At 36.9% G+C, this 17,067-nt stretch overlaps 1 protein-coding gene across 2 annotated transcripts in view; it reads right to left on the bottom strand.

The window, feature by feature from the left end:
- Window positions 1-17,067, bottom strand: part of LOC139147166 (1-phosphatidylinositol 4,5-bisphosphate phosphodiesterase gamma-1-like) — a 91,742-nt gene that overhangs the window by 5,772 nt on the left and 68,903 nt on the right. For both annotated transcript variants that reach the window (XM_070718080.1, XM_070718079.1), the window contains 16 exons: window positions 11,973-12,086; window positions 11,335-11,501; window positions 10,852-11,052; window positions 9,732-9,854; window positions 9,067-9,244; window positions 8,580-8,648; window positions 7,566-7,669; window positions 6,799-6,956; window positions 6,218-6,372; window positions 5,308-5,404; window positions 4,638-4,853; window positions 3,611-3,759; window positions 2,969-3,086; window positions 2,393-2,551; window positions 1,363-1,451; window positions 531-718 (listed from right to left, as the gene is read on the bottom strand). In XM_070718080.1, the coding sequence (XP_070574181.1) occupies window positions 531-718; window positions 1,363-1,451; window positions 2,393-2,551; window positions 2,969-3,086; window positions 3,611-3,759; window positions 4,638-4,853; window positions 5,308-5,404; window positions 6,218-6,372; window positions 6,799-6,956; window positions 7,566-7,669; window positions 8,580-8,648; window positions 9,067-9,244; window positions 9,732-9,854; window positions 10,852-11,052; window positions 11,335-11,501; window positions 11,973-12,086 (2,285 nt within the window). The remainder of the gene's footprint in view (window positions 1-530; window positions 719-1,362; window positions 1,452-2,392; window positions 2,552-2,968; window positions 3,087-3,610; window positions 3,760-4,637; window positions 4,854-5,307; window positions 5,405-6,217; window positions 6,373-6,798; window positions 6,957-7,565; window positions 7,670-8,579; window positions 8,649-9,066; window positions 9,245-9,731; window positions 9,855-10,851; window positions 11,053-11,334; window positions 11,502-11,972; window positions 12,087-17,067) is intronic.

The raw sequence follows: 17,067 nt of genomic DNA, 5'->3' as shown, positions 1-17,067 counted from the left end.
ATGGGATTTAATTTGCCCCTTTAGTAGTTGGCTATGAACGCTGTGGGATTTATACCTCATTCTTACATACTGTGTCCAATCATGGCACATGACACATGGCTCTCTGTGTCCTGGATACTGGTTGTGTGTACACTACATGTACAATATAACTGTGCCTGAATGAGTCATGTGAGGACATGAGTTATGTAATTTTTTCTAAGCTGGAGTCCTTTCAAAGTCAAATGAACAGTTTATGGTTTTTACAGAAAATCATAGCACAAGGCTAGATGTACGTTTTGAGGTACACCATACCAAAACTATATATTTATGGAGAGGCTCTACACAAGGTGTATGACTGCCTGTACACTACATAATACAGTTCTGTGTGATCATTGAGTTACAGAGTAATCTAGTTTTAAATTTTTAGTATTCTGCAACTACTGAAGTAGTAAATGGAGCACAGGGACAATTTTATGAACAAAAGACTTTTCAAGGTAGTATGCACCTGGAAACAAAATAGCTAGATGATGAGAATGTGTTAAGATACTTACTTTCTTTGTTCAGTCAGATCGAAGAGTCTCGCCTCCGCTGCTCTCAATTCTGCACTCATTTCTTGGTACTGGACACTCTCACTGGCTGTGGGCTGACCAGACTTGTATGCTATCACCTGAGTTGACAACTCCTGTGTTCTATCTCTTAATTCTTGAATTGAAGCGTAAATGTCACCATCCTCACCCTCCTGTTAGATATTAAATAATTATAATATCACTACTCATTTCATAGCAATTTACAAATGATGATTACCAGTAGTTGTATGATATGTCTGACAATGTATGGTAAGTACTAACAATGTTACTACTCTATGCACCTCAAAGGTCAAACCTGTCAAATTTCATTCACATTTTGCCAAACAAATTTTTAATGCTTCACTTTTTTATCAAAAGTGAAAATTAGAGGTCACATCGGCAAAAATGTCTACAAATTGCTGTCTTTGAAATTCAAAGTGGTTGCCACTTCCCACAGCATGTATCAACTCTATGAGATAGTTAGAGGTCATATCAGCAAAAATGTCTACGAATTGCTGTCTTTGAAATTCAAAGTGGTTGCCACTTCCTACAGCATGTATCAACTCTATGAAGATAGTTAGAGGTCACATCGGCAAAAATGTCTACAAATTGCTGTCTTTGAAATTCAAAGTGGTTGCCACTTCCCACAGCATGTATCAACTCTATGAAGATACTGGAACACTTGATGAATCCTAAAACATCCTACATACGGCCAAAATGCACAGACTTCAAGGAATTTCATTTTTCTGAAACCAAGTCTCTAAGTATCCATACTGCTTTAGCAAAGCTAACATATTAGCATTCTGGAAACACTTACCGTGGCATTTCTAATGTCTACATGGATCAGAAGAGATGCAAGTTCTAAATCTTCTGAATAACCATTTTTCAAAGGAACTGATCGGTATCCTGCATGTATTGATATGTAAAATAAAGACTGAATTTATCAATATGTAAAATAAATACTCATGAAACTACATACAAACCAAATAAACCAATAAAACTAACCAAGTGAAAAAGTTGTACTATGACAAATGTTTGTGAAAATCACTGAAAATGTTAACAACATGGCTTTGCTAATGTACCCGTGTACCGTATAACAGCATATCATGACACCAAATCACAGCACTGTTTCAGTCTATTTTGCTCCTAAAAAGATTCAGAGGTACACAGTCCCCGAGAGTCAAAATTTATATACAAATGAAACAACAGTGAAACTTGGTATGTATGAGCTCATCAAACATGCATTAAGATGCATCAGAATATTTTGATCTGTTCAAGTCCTTTTATATGTTCTTTTTGATTAATTATAGTTAACTTGCAAAAAATGACATGCCAACAATCTACAGATCTACAGAGACTGACGCATTTGTTACATCTCTCAACAATGATGGAACATTGAACTTGACCTTCATGTCAGTTTGAACGTTTACACCTTTGATGACAGAGTTACTCTTCTCTGTCACATGTTAGATTATCACAGCATTTACTGCCTTGGTATCTGTGTGGGCCACAACTATCCTCTTTCATTTCAGTAAATAAATTATTCATTGGAAAGACTTTTCATTTTAACCTTGATGGGGTTCAATTCTGGATGCAATATGTTCCTGCTTGCATAAACTATTCAATAAGCTACATGTTACTATTTTGAAATTTATTATAAGCAAATCAAATTTCCACAGCCAATGAATACATTGCACTCCCCTATAGGAGCGATTGCACCGAAAGTGAGGACACTTGGTTGTTGGTATAATATGTATTATGATTAAACCTGCAATAAAATAGATATAAAACAGATCTATATGCTGTATGTACATACATGTTGAAAGATAGTGTTGATAGATACAGACCTGTTCTAAGACTTGTGATCTGATAAACTGCCTGTCCTAGGAAGTTAGGATCACCAAACATATCCTCATCCTGAACACTAAACCGTATCATAGCAACGTGTGGATTGATGATGTCAAACTCAAAGGATTCCATCCATACTGGATTGAAACCATTGTCCACTATTGAAAAGAAAATATGAAATCATTTATTATCCTGTGAGAATAAAGACATGTAACATACAACTTACTCTGCCCTCTAATCCTGTATATTGTCACTAAAGTTGACAAAGGCAACAACATTATCAACACTGTGGTGGATATAGATCAGTATAAGCATCTTCTTACATCTTTAGAAAAAGCTTTAGGTATTATCCATTTCTGTTGCAATTACAGGACAATTAGAGTTGGCCTGTCAAACTGAAACTATTCAGAATTTTAAACACGTGGAAAAACTTCCTAAAAAATATTTTGAGATGGTCTGCGTGATGATAAGAACCTGAGATAAAATACTACATGTATTTTCTTCATAGAACATTTGCAATTTCAACCTCCATACTAAAACTTTGTCAAATCTTACAGTCATATCAATTTACTTACCTTTTGTCTTGGTTCTATATTTGTTATTCCCATCATACTCTGCTCCGAACACCTCAACTTCAATAAATGGACTAGCTATGCCACGTCCAGATTTCACCAGATGCCGGGCACCCATAAGCTGCAGCAGAAGACAAAGATTTCATTAACCAGTCAATATCAACACATACTATCATGGAGAGAAATTCAAGTGTAAGATCCCTAATATAGGTTTACTTTGATAAAAGATTCATAGAGTTGACGTAACATCATGCATCTAAAAATCAGACTTTGTGATCCCAAACATACATGTATACCCTAGCCATACTATGACTCTATGTGTTAAATTGTTTTGATGACATACAACTACAGTGAAAGTCTACATTTTCAAGTCACTTCAATGTCATTATAGTCACTGCAATTAAAACTTTGCTATATGAAGCCATATCATACCCTGCCTCTATTTGTACACACATTGAAAGAAATCAAGCCAGGTCAAAGGTCACGAGTTATACTTACCAGCATGCTTCACACAATGTAATGTACAGTGACAACATCAAAATTCAAATATAATACACATCAGAATACTGTCAATAACACTGAACTTGAGTGTCAAGTGTTCGGCAGTACAATATTGGGAGTTTAAAACGCTCACTTTGAACTTACATTTATTGACAGTGTTATTGGTTCAACACCAGAAAGTGTACTTTTATCTGTTGGATCATAGCCATCTTTACGCATACACTCTGGTTGTAACACAAAGCCACTGCCTCCATTCACAGCAAAACGTCCACAGTTGAGTTGCATTGAACGATCTGAAGAAATACAAACATTGCATGGAAAACAAAACATGTTGACGTTGCAATCACTTCTACATCATCACAACTTTTACATCAATAAACTGATCATCTTTGCATGGAGAGAGTTTTCACTCAGAACTGAACACCAGGAAATTGTATTTGAATTATCAAGGAAAACAAAATCCCTTATCCTGCTAGTTTCATCAAATGTGATGATTTCAAGACAGCTAAAACCAGTAAATCACAACACACAGTCCATACACTCAAAGTCACTTAAATTCAAGGACTTTCAAGGTTTTTTCAGCAAATTTCACAGCCTTTCTGAGGTCCAAAACACTATTTCAAAATTTCGTTTTTACAATGTATCATTTGTATGATATCATGACGAATCATCTTGTACTTTTTGAACATTGTTGATCATTAATCATTTTACTCATCATTTTACAATGAAATGGCTGATCGTTTCATTATTTTCCAAAATTGTAGGTAGCTTATCAATATTCTTGGACTTTGTAGGACTCATTCCATTTTCAAGGACCATTCCAGGAGTTTCCACTGGGTTTGGTTTTAAAAATTCAAGGACGTTCACAGATTTTCCAGGAGTGTACGGACCCTGTCACATGTCTGATATGACTGACTCTCAACCAGTTGCTTCAGACTTATACAAAGATGATTTTCATTGACAATGTCTTGCTATGAAATTAAACGTGATTTATAATGACTTCAACTGATAATGATTGCTTTGTGTCAACTCAATGTTTGTAATAACAATTTTTTATCACTTTGATTTGTATTCAGGTTTATGATCACTTGACCAGAAAAGGGTCTTCTCACAGCTCCAACAGAATAATGGTGCAACTGAATTCCAGCATAGTCATGTGATATTCACTGACCTGGAGTTTGATAATTGAGAGCAGCCATTTGTGATCCACAATTCCAACATGGCACTGGATCATAGTTAGATGAGTCTACCCTCTGGCCTTTGGGATAGACTCTACTGAACTGGTTTCTGTTGTATCTTGTAAATAACGATGCTTTGCCCTTAGCAACATACTTCTCTACTTTGGTCTCTGGGAATGACGACATTTCATAATAATTTCCAGGTACACCTATTACAGAAATATAAATTTATGAAAAACTAAGGGTTTGATGACAATGCAAAACTCAATATAAACTTTTTGTACTCAAACAGCTGTCGCACACCTGTGTACGATTTTGCAAAACTTTTACTTCAGTACTTTGGATTCATTCCATGATTTCCTTCCTGGACTAAGTTTGTGTTGACATTCTCTAAAGCCATCTACAGTTCTATGAATTCAATTATTTTGAAACCATTCCAAGTGGTAACTTCACACATACTGGTCTTTACTAGCGTTGCATTTGGAGTCAGAGTTCCCTCTGAAATCATTAAAATTCCTAATTCCACAAAGAAAGTTTGGAATCTGTAATCTTGTTTAAGATCACCTCACTTTGAACAGGTTTGCTATAACGTTATTGAATGAGAGAAATTTCACAATTGACTTCAAATGAGTTAAGAAAAAACGGCTGATAATTGCTACTTACAACTGTCGGGGAAAGGCACTGATCGACAGTAGACAATCAGATCTGAAAACTCTTTGGCAATGCGAAGTTTACGCTCATTCCGTCGGTCAAGGTTGCTCTGTGATGGAAAGTAAGAAAGATTTCTATAGAGAAGAGTCACCAAAGGCACCTACCTACTGTGTGACAATAGTCAGTACAATGATTTCAGTAAAAATATCTGTCTTGTCTTATCGCATTTCCCTGTTTATTGATGATGGTCATATTTTCTGTGTACACATACATGTGTGCAGTGTATAAGTGAAATTTAACAGGTTGAATGACAAAAGAAAGTGACCAATTGTAAACTACTACTATTATCAGTTGAGTTAGTTTAGAGACCTTGGAACAGAGGACGCAGAGTTTTGCCACTTTTTGCACACTAAACTGTGGCAATGGAAATGTGATTTTATTATGAAATATTCTTGGCAAGTGGCAAGTCTGTTGCTGTAACTGGCCATTTTTTGCCCTGTAACATTTTAAACAATTCCTTGAATTGTGGATTGCACACCCTGGTATGTATTTATCATGTGAGAATTATCATTCACTTTCTCCTTCATTCTAAGAAATTTTGACATCCAGTTCATCTAGTACTTGTAAATTGTGTCATGGCAGAACTTAAGCCAGCTTTTTATGTATGCATGTCCACTACTGACAGTTGCAATCTTTCTTTAAAAGCTAAAAAAATGAAGTATCAAATATTCCTGTAAAGCGCAACATTTTCATGCTGGATTTGCTGTGAGTCATCAAGTCCTACAGATGGCACCGTGCAATTGTGATCCATTCTACAGTTTGTGATAATAAAGAGAAAAAAGGTGGAAAAAAATTGTTTGTTCATTTCAGTATTCCATTTTTTTCAAACATCCAGGTGCTAAATAATTGTCATAAATCTGACCCTTTCTTCAGCTTGTGTTGCTGTACTTCTTATGGCTTTCTGCCATTCCTGCATATCTTCCTCATTTTCAGCAGCAATTTCCATGGGGGTCGACTGACCGGGAGTAGCAATGCGGAATACATATGGCTGTGTTCCTTTCCCTCCTGGTAAGCTGTCTGTGGAAGAAAACAATTAAAAACATCACTGCCATGTTGCTGCTGTCAGTGTTCCTTGGATACAGTCACAACATTCTTATCATTGGTGGTAAAACATTTCCTGAATTTGAGGTAAATGAAAGAATTATTTGCATTCATCATAGTATAAGAATCAAAACATTAGTCATACTTCCTTGTTATACAGTGAGTTCTGAAGCAACAGAGGATCCATTATTGAACAAAAAATCCATCAAACTTAATCTTTTCCTCATTAAACATTTTAAAATTGATCTTGTGAAACTCAAATTCATTTAAAATTGTACTTTTAAGTGATCACAGTGCAAAAGTACCTCAATGTTAAAATGTGTCACGCTACAGATCTTTGAACCAACGCATTTCACAGAACACTCTGAATTACAAGCAGTAAGTTTTCCGTCATCAACTTACCTACAGCACATCCCTGTATGTCAACGACACCTTTTTGAAGACTACCCAGTGGAGTTGTATCTGAGCCAGTATCTTGATCTGTGTTGATTGGTTCAAGCTCCTCTACATAATTGGATGGAAACCACATCTGTTCCCTGCCACCATAATCTCCTCGCCACCTGATGAAGAATATTCAAATCATCAAAAATTATCAGAAGTCACAGGGAAAAGTGCAAATTACTAAAAACTGAACAACATCACAAAGACAATAATTTGGTTTTTTAATGCTGTTAACAAAGCTTCTAAACAGCAATAAACAAAGCTACACAGCAATAAGACAGGGGAATCAAACTCAACAGTCACTGTAAAGCAAACAGGGATAGATGATGTTTGATTATTGCCTTATGAATCACTAGGGTAGTGTTGAAGACTGGCGGAAACAAGACCTACTGATTAAAACTACGGAGGTTGGTTTACACTTCATTACTTTACACTATCTCTTGTCAAAACATTTGAAATACAGTTTTAAATGATTATATATCAACAGAAAATAATAAAACGTAGATCAATTTCTGAATTCTTTTACTTTAAATCAGATCTTTGAACTATTCTATTTTCCAACATCAATTGCTCCTTTGCTATGATAGCTTTTCAAGTTAATGCCACTATGTACTAGTAGGGTACAGTATACATATAATTGCTTGAGCATGGACTATCAAGTAACTGACAGTAGAGTTAGAGTGTGAGTGGAAATGACAGTTATTTATACACTGAATGAACATACATACCATCCTCCATCTTGTTTGTCAACGTTGGTGATAATGGCATGTTTACAGAATGTTAGTTCATCATCTCGCTGTGCTTTGTAGTCATACAGTGCTTTCACAGTCACCTTGAATAGCAGAGACAAATTATTACATTTAATATTATTCCTATCACACATGATAGATGTATAACATATCAAGGTATCTGGTATTTGTCCATAGATACGGTAAGCAGTGTTTTTGCTTTTTATTGCCATTACATTTATAATATTCAAAGTTTGCCAAAATTTAAAGTAAACAATAACAAATCAATAACAAAAAAACTTTATCAGCTGTACATTGCACTTCCTTTGTGGGAGGTTTGGAAATTATCAAATTCAACCTGTTTGAGATTTGCCACTTCAAATGGAAAATCAGAACAAAAAAGCTAGTATTTCTTTGTAAGTAAAATGCAAAAAGATACAGCTAACTCAGCTTTAAAGCTAAGACAATGCACAATACAGCAGAAAAAAGTCAAAATTCCCTAAAGCAATGCCTCAAAGTCACTTAAATTTCACAGACTTACAAGGACTATTTTTCACCAATTTTCAAGGACTCCTTGGAATCCAAAATACCATTTTCACTGGCATCATTTTGATATATCACTTTTCACATCATATTGATGATATCATTTCGCATTTCACGATTTTCTAAAATCATGGATGGCTTATCAATATATCAGAACTTTCCAGGACTCAATTTAATTTTCAAGAACTTTTCATGAACTTTTCCAGGAGGCTTCAAAATTCACGGACTTCCAAAAGCAGACAGACTCTGCAAAACAAACTGATCTTCATATGATAAACAGTCCCTACGTAAATGAATCCAGTCTCTGACACAGGTATCTCTACACAGAACATTATCTAAAGATTCTGGTCAGGATCCATGAGAGGAAAAGATGCTCCCACACCACCATAGACAGTGTGCATCTTGTATCATCTGTATTTTGTTAATCATAACATTTATAATTGGCTAACTTTGCCATTTCAAATGACTTACTTTTGCTACAAATGCATTTGGTTCCATGTAGAGTCCTGGTCCACCATATATTGCAGCTTCTTCTGGTTCCTGTCATCACAAAAATTGAATAAAACTTTAAACAACTTGCATACGCTGTATGCTGACATGTGTTGTTATCAGATTAATGATATGTACAAAGTTTGGGAAAATTATATGAAAGTCAATGTACTGAGAGACTGCAAACAGAAAGAAAGTTTTTTATTTTTAAGTCTGTATATGTTAAAGTGAGAAAAAAATGCATAAATAAGATCACTTTCATCGAATGATGATAAAAACAATGTTGAAAACAGTATAAGAATTATAACTATATGACAACACATATATGACATATTGTTCAAACCTAGGATATTGTTTCTTAGCTTTCTTTATTTTGAATAAGACAGATTAATGTACTAGTATTCATGAAACCACAGCATACTGGTGAAAGTTGTTCAAAAGATCTTTCAAACCAATGTACCGGCCATACCTGTCCAATCCTGTCAACCACTTCTTTGTTGATTGGATATTTGAGTTTCATCTTTCTGTACAAGGGATGTTTCTCATAGTAACTGATAAGTTCTACTAAACTCTCAAACTGAGCTGTCCCAATTGTGAACAGACGACCCTCCTGCTTTATCCGACAGTGTTTAATTTTGCCTTCCGCTCTGAAACAAGAGGTTTTTTCACATGTTAGAAAATCCTATCCCTCTTTTCTGGGTTGTCAATTGAAAAGTAATCAATATATTCAAAAGGCAACATTTACACAGAAAGTAACAATTACTGTAAAGGAAGGACAAAGTTCGATTGTTTTATGATATGAGTGAAAATTACGGGCAAGTTCTTCTATAAAACCAGTAAACCCCATAACTTTACAGAATCATACAATATTTGAATCAATATTTGGAAAGTTCTCATAACAGACTTGAGTCAGCTGTATCTCAATAACAGATATACTGGTTACAATCCTCCTATGTCAACGAGAACACTTTTGAATCAGTGGCATGTCCATACGCCCGATAGAGGCTGCTGGTCTCAGCTTCATGCTAACACTGCATGATGAGTGAATTCTGGAATTCAAATGCAAGTTGTACACAAAAGTCATATCCCTCAAAGTGGCCTTTTCTATTTTAGCTCCACCAATAGCACACTTACCTAAAGGAAATAGCGTAGCTATCTTGGTCCCTCTCACTTTTACGTACAAGGAATGCACCATCGCTGTGTACTCTTTTTAACATGTTTTCTGCCTCTCTTCTGTTGAGTCTTTGATGAAACCATCTACAAAAATAAATGTTATGTCAAATGTCACTGAAGCACTGATTAACATACTGAGGTAGGCAAATCATAGGTCATGATTTGTATTCGATTTTTAAAATCAAATATTGATATCTGTCAATTTCTTGCCAAGTCTGGCCTACATTTCTTGAAGATTCCATGTATACCAACATGAAACAAGCCTAACAGATACTATGAACTGGAAGATACATGGTTTATAATGTGTTATTATGAGACCATTAAGATGCCTGTACAATGTTTAATGGCTATCTCACACACTCTCTTACACTGCCAAACAAAATATAAAATTGTTACAGTAGTGTAATCTCACTATCTCAGAGCCTATGAAAGCGTTAATTGACTCGTAGAAAGTAACATACATGTACTTGATGTCAGTATTTCATGTATCTTTAAAATATACAGTATGCAGCAATATCTCTGACAGTCTCCTATGGTTCATATATTATAGATTATTACATCTGTTTCAACACTTGCATAACATGATGCTATGTGTACATCTGATTTGCCAAATAAAAGACTGAAGCAAAGTGGGTCCAGTTAGGTCCAATAACAATTCAATAATATCCATGGGGTATAATATCCATGTGGGGTATATATTCATTTACATGTACCGGTATTTCTTATGAATAGACTCTGTTATGACAATCAGATCACTTCTTAAAGGAAGAACTGATCAACTTTTCTTTACGTGCACTTTGTCAAGTCTTTTATCGAGAGTATTATAACACTGCCAGTGTTAAATATATCTGTTTTTGAACTAAACATTTCTGTTCATGATTTAATCTGGCCTTTTATATCTTTACTCATTCTTTCTGTTCATTGTAAACTGAATATAAACCAAAACAAGTGCTATGCAATTAAAACACATTCAAGGATACGCAAGAACAAAATACTCAAAGATACGCAAGTAATACAAGTCCTCTCGATATTTCTAATATTGAAAGATGAAGTATAAAGACTTTTTTTGGCCAAGACTTACTCTTTGTTTTCATGACACTGTGGTTGTGGCACTGGTTCCGTAAGAATGGTTTCTAAATCTCTGCTCCTTAATGGATACTGTCTATAGTGTGTTATCAAACTGTAAAGACTGTCGAAGAGTAAATTGTCAATCAAGAAATACTTAGTTTGGCCCTTTTCTTGTTTTGACTTAATACGACAGTGATTGACCTTTCCCCTTGCCCTGAAAATGAGGAGAAACAGATGAATTAGCTTAATTCAATAATGTGCAAAATTCAATACAGGTTACCACTTGCATTTTGCAAGTCTTCAAATTCTTAATTTTTGAAAAAATATGCAATAATCAGGAAACACGGCTGATGAGTAACCTTTTCTTTAAAACTGAAAAGTCAGTTGTTGAAAATTTGTGTTGCTTTCTTTTGTTGTAAATAACTTTGATCCACACTGCTCCAGGTTTTGCAAAATTATGAAGACTACTGATGGAAGCAATAGCGATTATTTTTACCAGAAAGACAAGGTGAAGTCTCCTTTAAAAGTATCACTTTCCCGGACTAGGAAGGTACCATCTCCCTGCTGGTATTCAATGAGTAGCTGTTCAGCTGTGGTCCTGGCATCACGTAGCTTACCATGAAACCACTTCTCACTGAAGTGAAGTTCATCGCTTGTCAATCCCTGTGTGTGACCAGTATGTTGAGAGTAATCAATACGATGTAGCTCTAAGGACAAGCTAAATATCATAAATTTTAAAACATACACATTGCAAATGGGAGTTGAAATGGATACAGAATCCTTGATTTTGTATCATTACTGATGAATAACATAGTGAGAAATAATTGTAGGCCTGTTTTTCTTTCCATTCCTGAAATCAGAGATCTTTGACACATTTGAATACATGAAATCTATCACAAAGGCCTTCAATTATTTGGTGAATATCTCATCACTTGTTTTCTATATATCAGTCACTGTTAAAATCTTTGTTGAGATGGGCAACTGCTTCAGAAAAGTGTTTTTGACTAGCGCCCTCACACAGCTGACGCCTGACAACATTGTGGGTATTCACAGTGTATCATGGTGATATGTGTTGCGCACAAGTACAACACTGGCTTGAAGTAAGATATCAAAGGTTAAACAGAGCTGCATTACCTCTGCTGGTCCATTGCTAGTTTCATCATCATCATCCTGATTGGTCTGGCTCTCTGTCTCTTCAGTGTAAAATATCTTGTTTGTCGTCAACACAAAAAAGTGTGGTGCCCATTCCTAAAAAGTAAATTATACATGAACACAAAAGTCACTGTCAAGAACACATTATTGTGACTGTGGAATAAAAAGAATTACAGCCCCACCATTAGCCATAACTATATATATTGCACCTTTTTTGATCTACCCATAAATTAGAGTTTCTTGTTTCACTCCAAATGCCTAGTGTTCCCTTTCACATCACAGCCTGTTTATTTGTAGTGTTCAATGTTATTGTCGGCACAAACATTAGTTAGGGGCCCAAGCCGACCGGCTGGGACCCTATTGTTATTGCTCAAGTTCTACTGACTTCTCTTCTTCTTCTTCTGCCGTTTCTTTGCTCACCTAGATCTCTCAAACGGCTGAACGAAAACTTCTCAAACTTGCAGGGCTAATAAAAGCCAATTAGTACTCGTGCACCTGACCCTTGAAATTTTGTTTGGTCACGTGACCTGGCGGCCATATTGGATTTTCCAAAAACCTAAAGATGGCTTCTCCAGAAGACCTAGGGGTCTAGTCGATTTGAAATTTTTTTTCTATAGCAAGCATGACCTTGGCCGCCATATTGGATTTTCGAAAATACTTATTTAATCTTTAAAAATCTTCTTCTCCAGAACCAAAACACCGATTGAGCTCAAATTTTACTCATGTCATCCTTACAGTAATCTCTTTCAAGTTTGCAAAAAACATTTTGATCGGTCACGTGGTTTGGCCGCCATATTGGATTTTGTGAAATCACAATTTAATCTTTAAAAATCTTCTTCTCAAGAACCGATTCACCGATTGAACTAAAATTTTACATATATCATCTGAAGTGTGATCTCTTTCAAGGTTGCGAAAGGCGTTTTGATCGGTCACGTGGTTTGGCCGCCATATTGGATTTTGCAAAAAATCGTAATTTAATCTTTAAAAATCTTCTCCTCCAGAACCAAAACACCGATTAAGCTGAAATTTTACTCATGTCATCCTAACAGTGATCTCTTTCAAGTTTGCAAAAAGCATTTTGATCGGTCGCGTGGTTTGGCCGCCATATTGGATTTTGTGAAATCACAATTTAATCTTTAAAAATCTTCTTCTCAAGAACCGATTCACCGATTGAACTAAAATTTTACATCTATCATCTAAAGTGTGATCTCTTTCAAGTTTGCAAAAGGCGTTTGGATCGGTCACGTGGTTTGGCCGCCATATTGGATTTTGCAAAAAATCGTTATTTAATCTTTAAAAATATTCTTCTCCAGAACCACAACACTGATTAAGCTCAAATTTTACTCATGTCATCCTTACAGTGATCTCTTTCAAGTTTGCAAAAAAACATTTCGATCGGTCACGTGGTTTGGCCGCCATATTGGATTTTGTGAAATCACAATTTAATCTTTAAAAATCTTCTACTCCAGAACAGGTTCACCGATTGAACAAAAATTTTACATCTATCATCTAAAGTGTGATCTCTTTCAAGTTTGCGAAAGGCGTTTTGATCGGTCACTCGGTTTGGCCGCCATATTGGATTTTGCGAAAATCGTAATTTCATCTTTTAAAAATCTTCTTCTATAGAACAAACATACCGAATCGACAGAAATTGTACATGCATCATCTATAGTTTTATCTCTTTCAAGTTTGTGAAAGGCATTGGATAGGTCACCTGGTTTTGCCGCCATATTGAATTTTGCAAAAATCGTAATTTACTCTTACAAATTGTCTACTCCAGAACAAACGCACAGATTCAATTGAAATTTTATGTATATCATCTAAAGTGTGATCTCTTTCAAGTTTGCGAAAGGCGTTTGGATCGGTCACATGGTTTGGCTGCCGTATTTGATTTTGCAAAACTCGTAATTTAATCTTTAAAAACATTCTCCTCCAGAACCAATACACAGATTGAACTAAAATTTTACACTCATAATCCCTAGTAGTAGTTCTTTTAATTTCCGAAGGGCGTTTGGGTCAGTCAGAATGTTTGTTAACTGTATTGGATATAGCGAAAATCGCAATTTAATCATTAAAAATCTTCTTCTCAAAAACCAACACACAGATTCAACTGACATTTTACTCATGTCTTTCTTAGTACGAGCACTTTCAAGTTTGCGAAAGGTATTTGGATCGGTTAAGTCGCCTCAATGTTCATAAGGCTGCAGTTTAAAACCTCGTCAGTCAGAAGATCGATCAGTGATGTATGTTATATTGTACACTTGAAAGTCAAAGACGGCACAACAGACTGCAATGCCGCTGTCAAATTCAGCTAGCAGTCACACGAACCCTAATCTCGGCCCCTTGTGTAAGGCAACTTTGGCGACAAGCTTTTGTACGCCAGGTGACGTTGTCAAGTATACTGCCACGGAAGTACTTAGAGGAGTGTGCCACTAGCTTTAAGGGGTGGCCGACTGCTGTGATTAACTGAATAAGAGAGGGACAAGGTCCTGCCAGGGCACAATTACTGGGGTCTACGCACAGCTGATATGTGAGTGTCAAGGATCATAAATGAAGCTATTCGGGTAATTTTATATGTAGGTGTCTGAATGCACGCTCACTTATTAATCACGAAAAAAAAGAAAGATACATGACATTGCAAGGTGTGGTGATTTGTTTATGATTATCTATCAGATATGCATGGAGTGGCCCTTGTGCGTTATGTAACTGAGAGCATGTAGCTGATTAAAGATGTAAAGAAGACCACATCAAGCCCAGCTGTTTATGTCGTAAAAATCGCTGATACACATCGATTAAAACAACACCTTGTTTTATAAGTTCTGTAGCTTGATCGTATTTCACTGTAATTGCTTTCTGCCATTGCACGCCCGGTCTGTGAAATCGCCGAAATTTACCCGATATTTATCAGCGATTTGGGGACTCTAATATCGATACTAGACGACGGTCCTACTAATTACTGCCCGTGACTGCCCGTAGCTGCCTGAGGACTGCCCGAGAACTGCCCGAGCACTGCCCGAGGAAAAAGTGGGCCAAATTTCGCACATTTTAACACTTGGCCAATAGGTTCAGTTTATATCATGCCCAGCCAACCAAAAATATCATTGATTTGGCGTTAACCTGATGTTTTCTCCAGCAGTTTTGGAACACGGAAAACGCCGGGCTTGAAGGACGTCGCAGGCTCGATAGTGAGATCATACCATTCAGTTCGAGAGGTGGCACAATAACCTCGCCGAGCGCGTACAGCCTGACAGCCTACCACCCCTTGCACTGAATGGTATGATCTCAACAAGCAAGATGGGGACGTCTTTCTAGTCGAAAGCCCGGCGTGTTTCGGGTTCTAAAACCGCTACAGAAAACACCAAATCAATGATATTTTTGGTTGGCTGGGCATGATTTAAGTTCAACCTATTGGCTTAGTGTTAAAATGGGCGAAATTTGGCCCACTTTTTCCTCGGGCAGTCCTCGGGCAGTTCTCGGGCAGTCCTCGGGCAGCTACGGGCAGTCACGGGCAGTAATTAGTAGGACCCCTAGACGATAGTAGAATGACTGCCCTGTGCTTCGGTACGCCAGATCTGTGAAATCGCCGATATTTACTCTATGTTTGTAGGCAATTTGGGGACTCTATGTCGATAGTAGACGACACTAGAATGACTTGCCCTGTGCCTCGGCACGCAAGGTTTGTGAAATCGCCGATATTTACCAGATATTTATCGGTGATTTGGGGACTCTAATATCGACACTAGACGATACTAGATTCCGTCAAATCGTGGGTAAATATCCGATATATATCGGAGATTACACCACCTTACAGTTCTGGTCAAACCCGACTTCCAAGGACTTACTCTAACTTCGATATTCGACGATACCGTACCAGATTTTGTCAAATCGCGGGTAAATATCCGATATATATCGAAGATTTCACCACCTTACTGTTCTGGTCAAACCCGACTCCCAAGGACTGACTCTGACTTCGACACTAGGCGATACTAGATTCTGTTTAATCGCAGGTAAATATCCTATATCGGAGATTTCACCACCTAATAGATCTAGCCGAGCCAATCTAACTTCGATATTGTATAGTCTATTAGCCGTAACTATCGGATATCATATAAAAGTGCAATGTCGCTGTGTCCTCCCCCTGACAGCCGGTGATAGACCAGTGCGAGAACGCACCAGAGTTGTCGACAACATGACAAGTTTTACTAAAGGCGGCAGCCAAGGAAACACGAAATCATAAGAAAACTTCTTGATGACAACGTATCAGTGCAACGGGTGTCGATCATTCTGATGTGATCGTTGACCCACCAAACAGGTTGGAGTCACTGAACTGTTTCGAAGAGGCTGTTCAAGTTACGGATAAGTTTGGAAATCCGTGTTTGGCTGTAGGTGCCTGTGTGATTATGGATAATTGCGGTTTCCACCATGCATGATATATTGAACAAAATCTCCAACGACTATTGCGGAAAGTCTACCGTGAATTTGGAAAGTTAGGTCACGGCAAAAGCATACGGCTTTTTTAACAACGTAGAGCGAGTAAGGGGTGGACCATTTGATATCCTGGGGGAGCTTGGAAGATTTGGGGAAAAAAAGATGCCAGGTGGAGTTGCTCGAAAAAAAAAATCTGGCTTTAAGTGGCTGATGGAAAAACAATTATGGACCATTGCGACTCGGAAAAAAAAAATCTTGGCAATTGTTCGATGCACACTGCAGCATCAATAAAAATCAAGCAGTAGCTCTGGAGTTTTATAAAGCATAAACCATTTCAAGCTTGAGGCACAATAACTGAATATGAACAATTGTACAGTGTATATGACCTTCTGATTAGAGGAAGTATGCTGAAATTGAAATTGCTCACCAGTGTTTTCCAGAAATGTGTAAATCTGAATGTATGGATTCAAAATACCACAAGAAGAGAGACAGCCTGCCATGAACTGGGTCAAGTGGACTCAGTCAGTCAAGTGGACTGTTCAACTGCTAATATCACTCAAACCAGGACACTTGTCAGACAATGACATATTTTTTTCAAGCACAAGTAAATGCCTGGTTCTCCCTGAATAAGGTAACAGGGGCGTGGCGC

The sequence above is a fragment of the Ptychodera flava genome, chromosome 13, assembly GCF_041260155.1.
Source record: "Ptychodera flava strain L36383 chromosome 13, AS_Pfla_20210202, whole genome shotgun sequence".
NCBI lineage: Eukaryota > Metazoa > Hemichordata > Enteropneusta > Ptychoderidae > Ptychodera > Ptychodera flava.
This window is presented reverse-complemented; position numbering and strand designations above follow the sequence as displayed.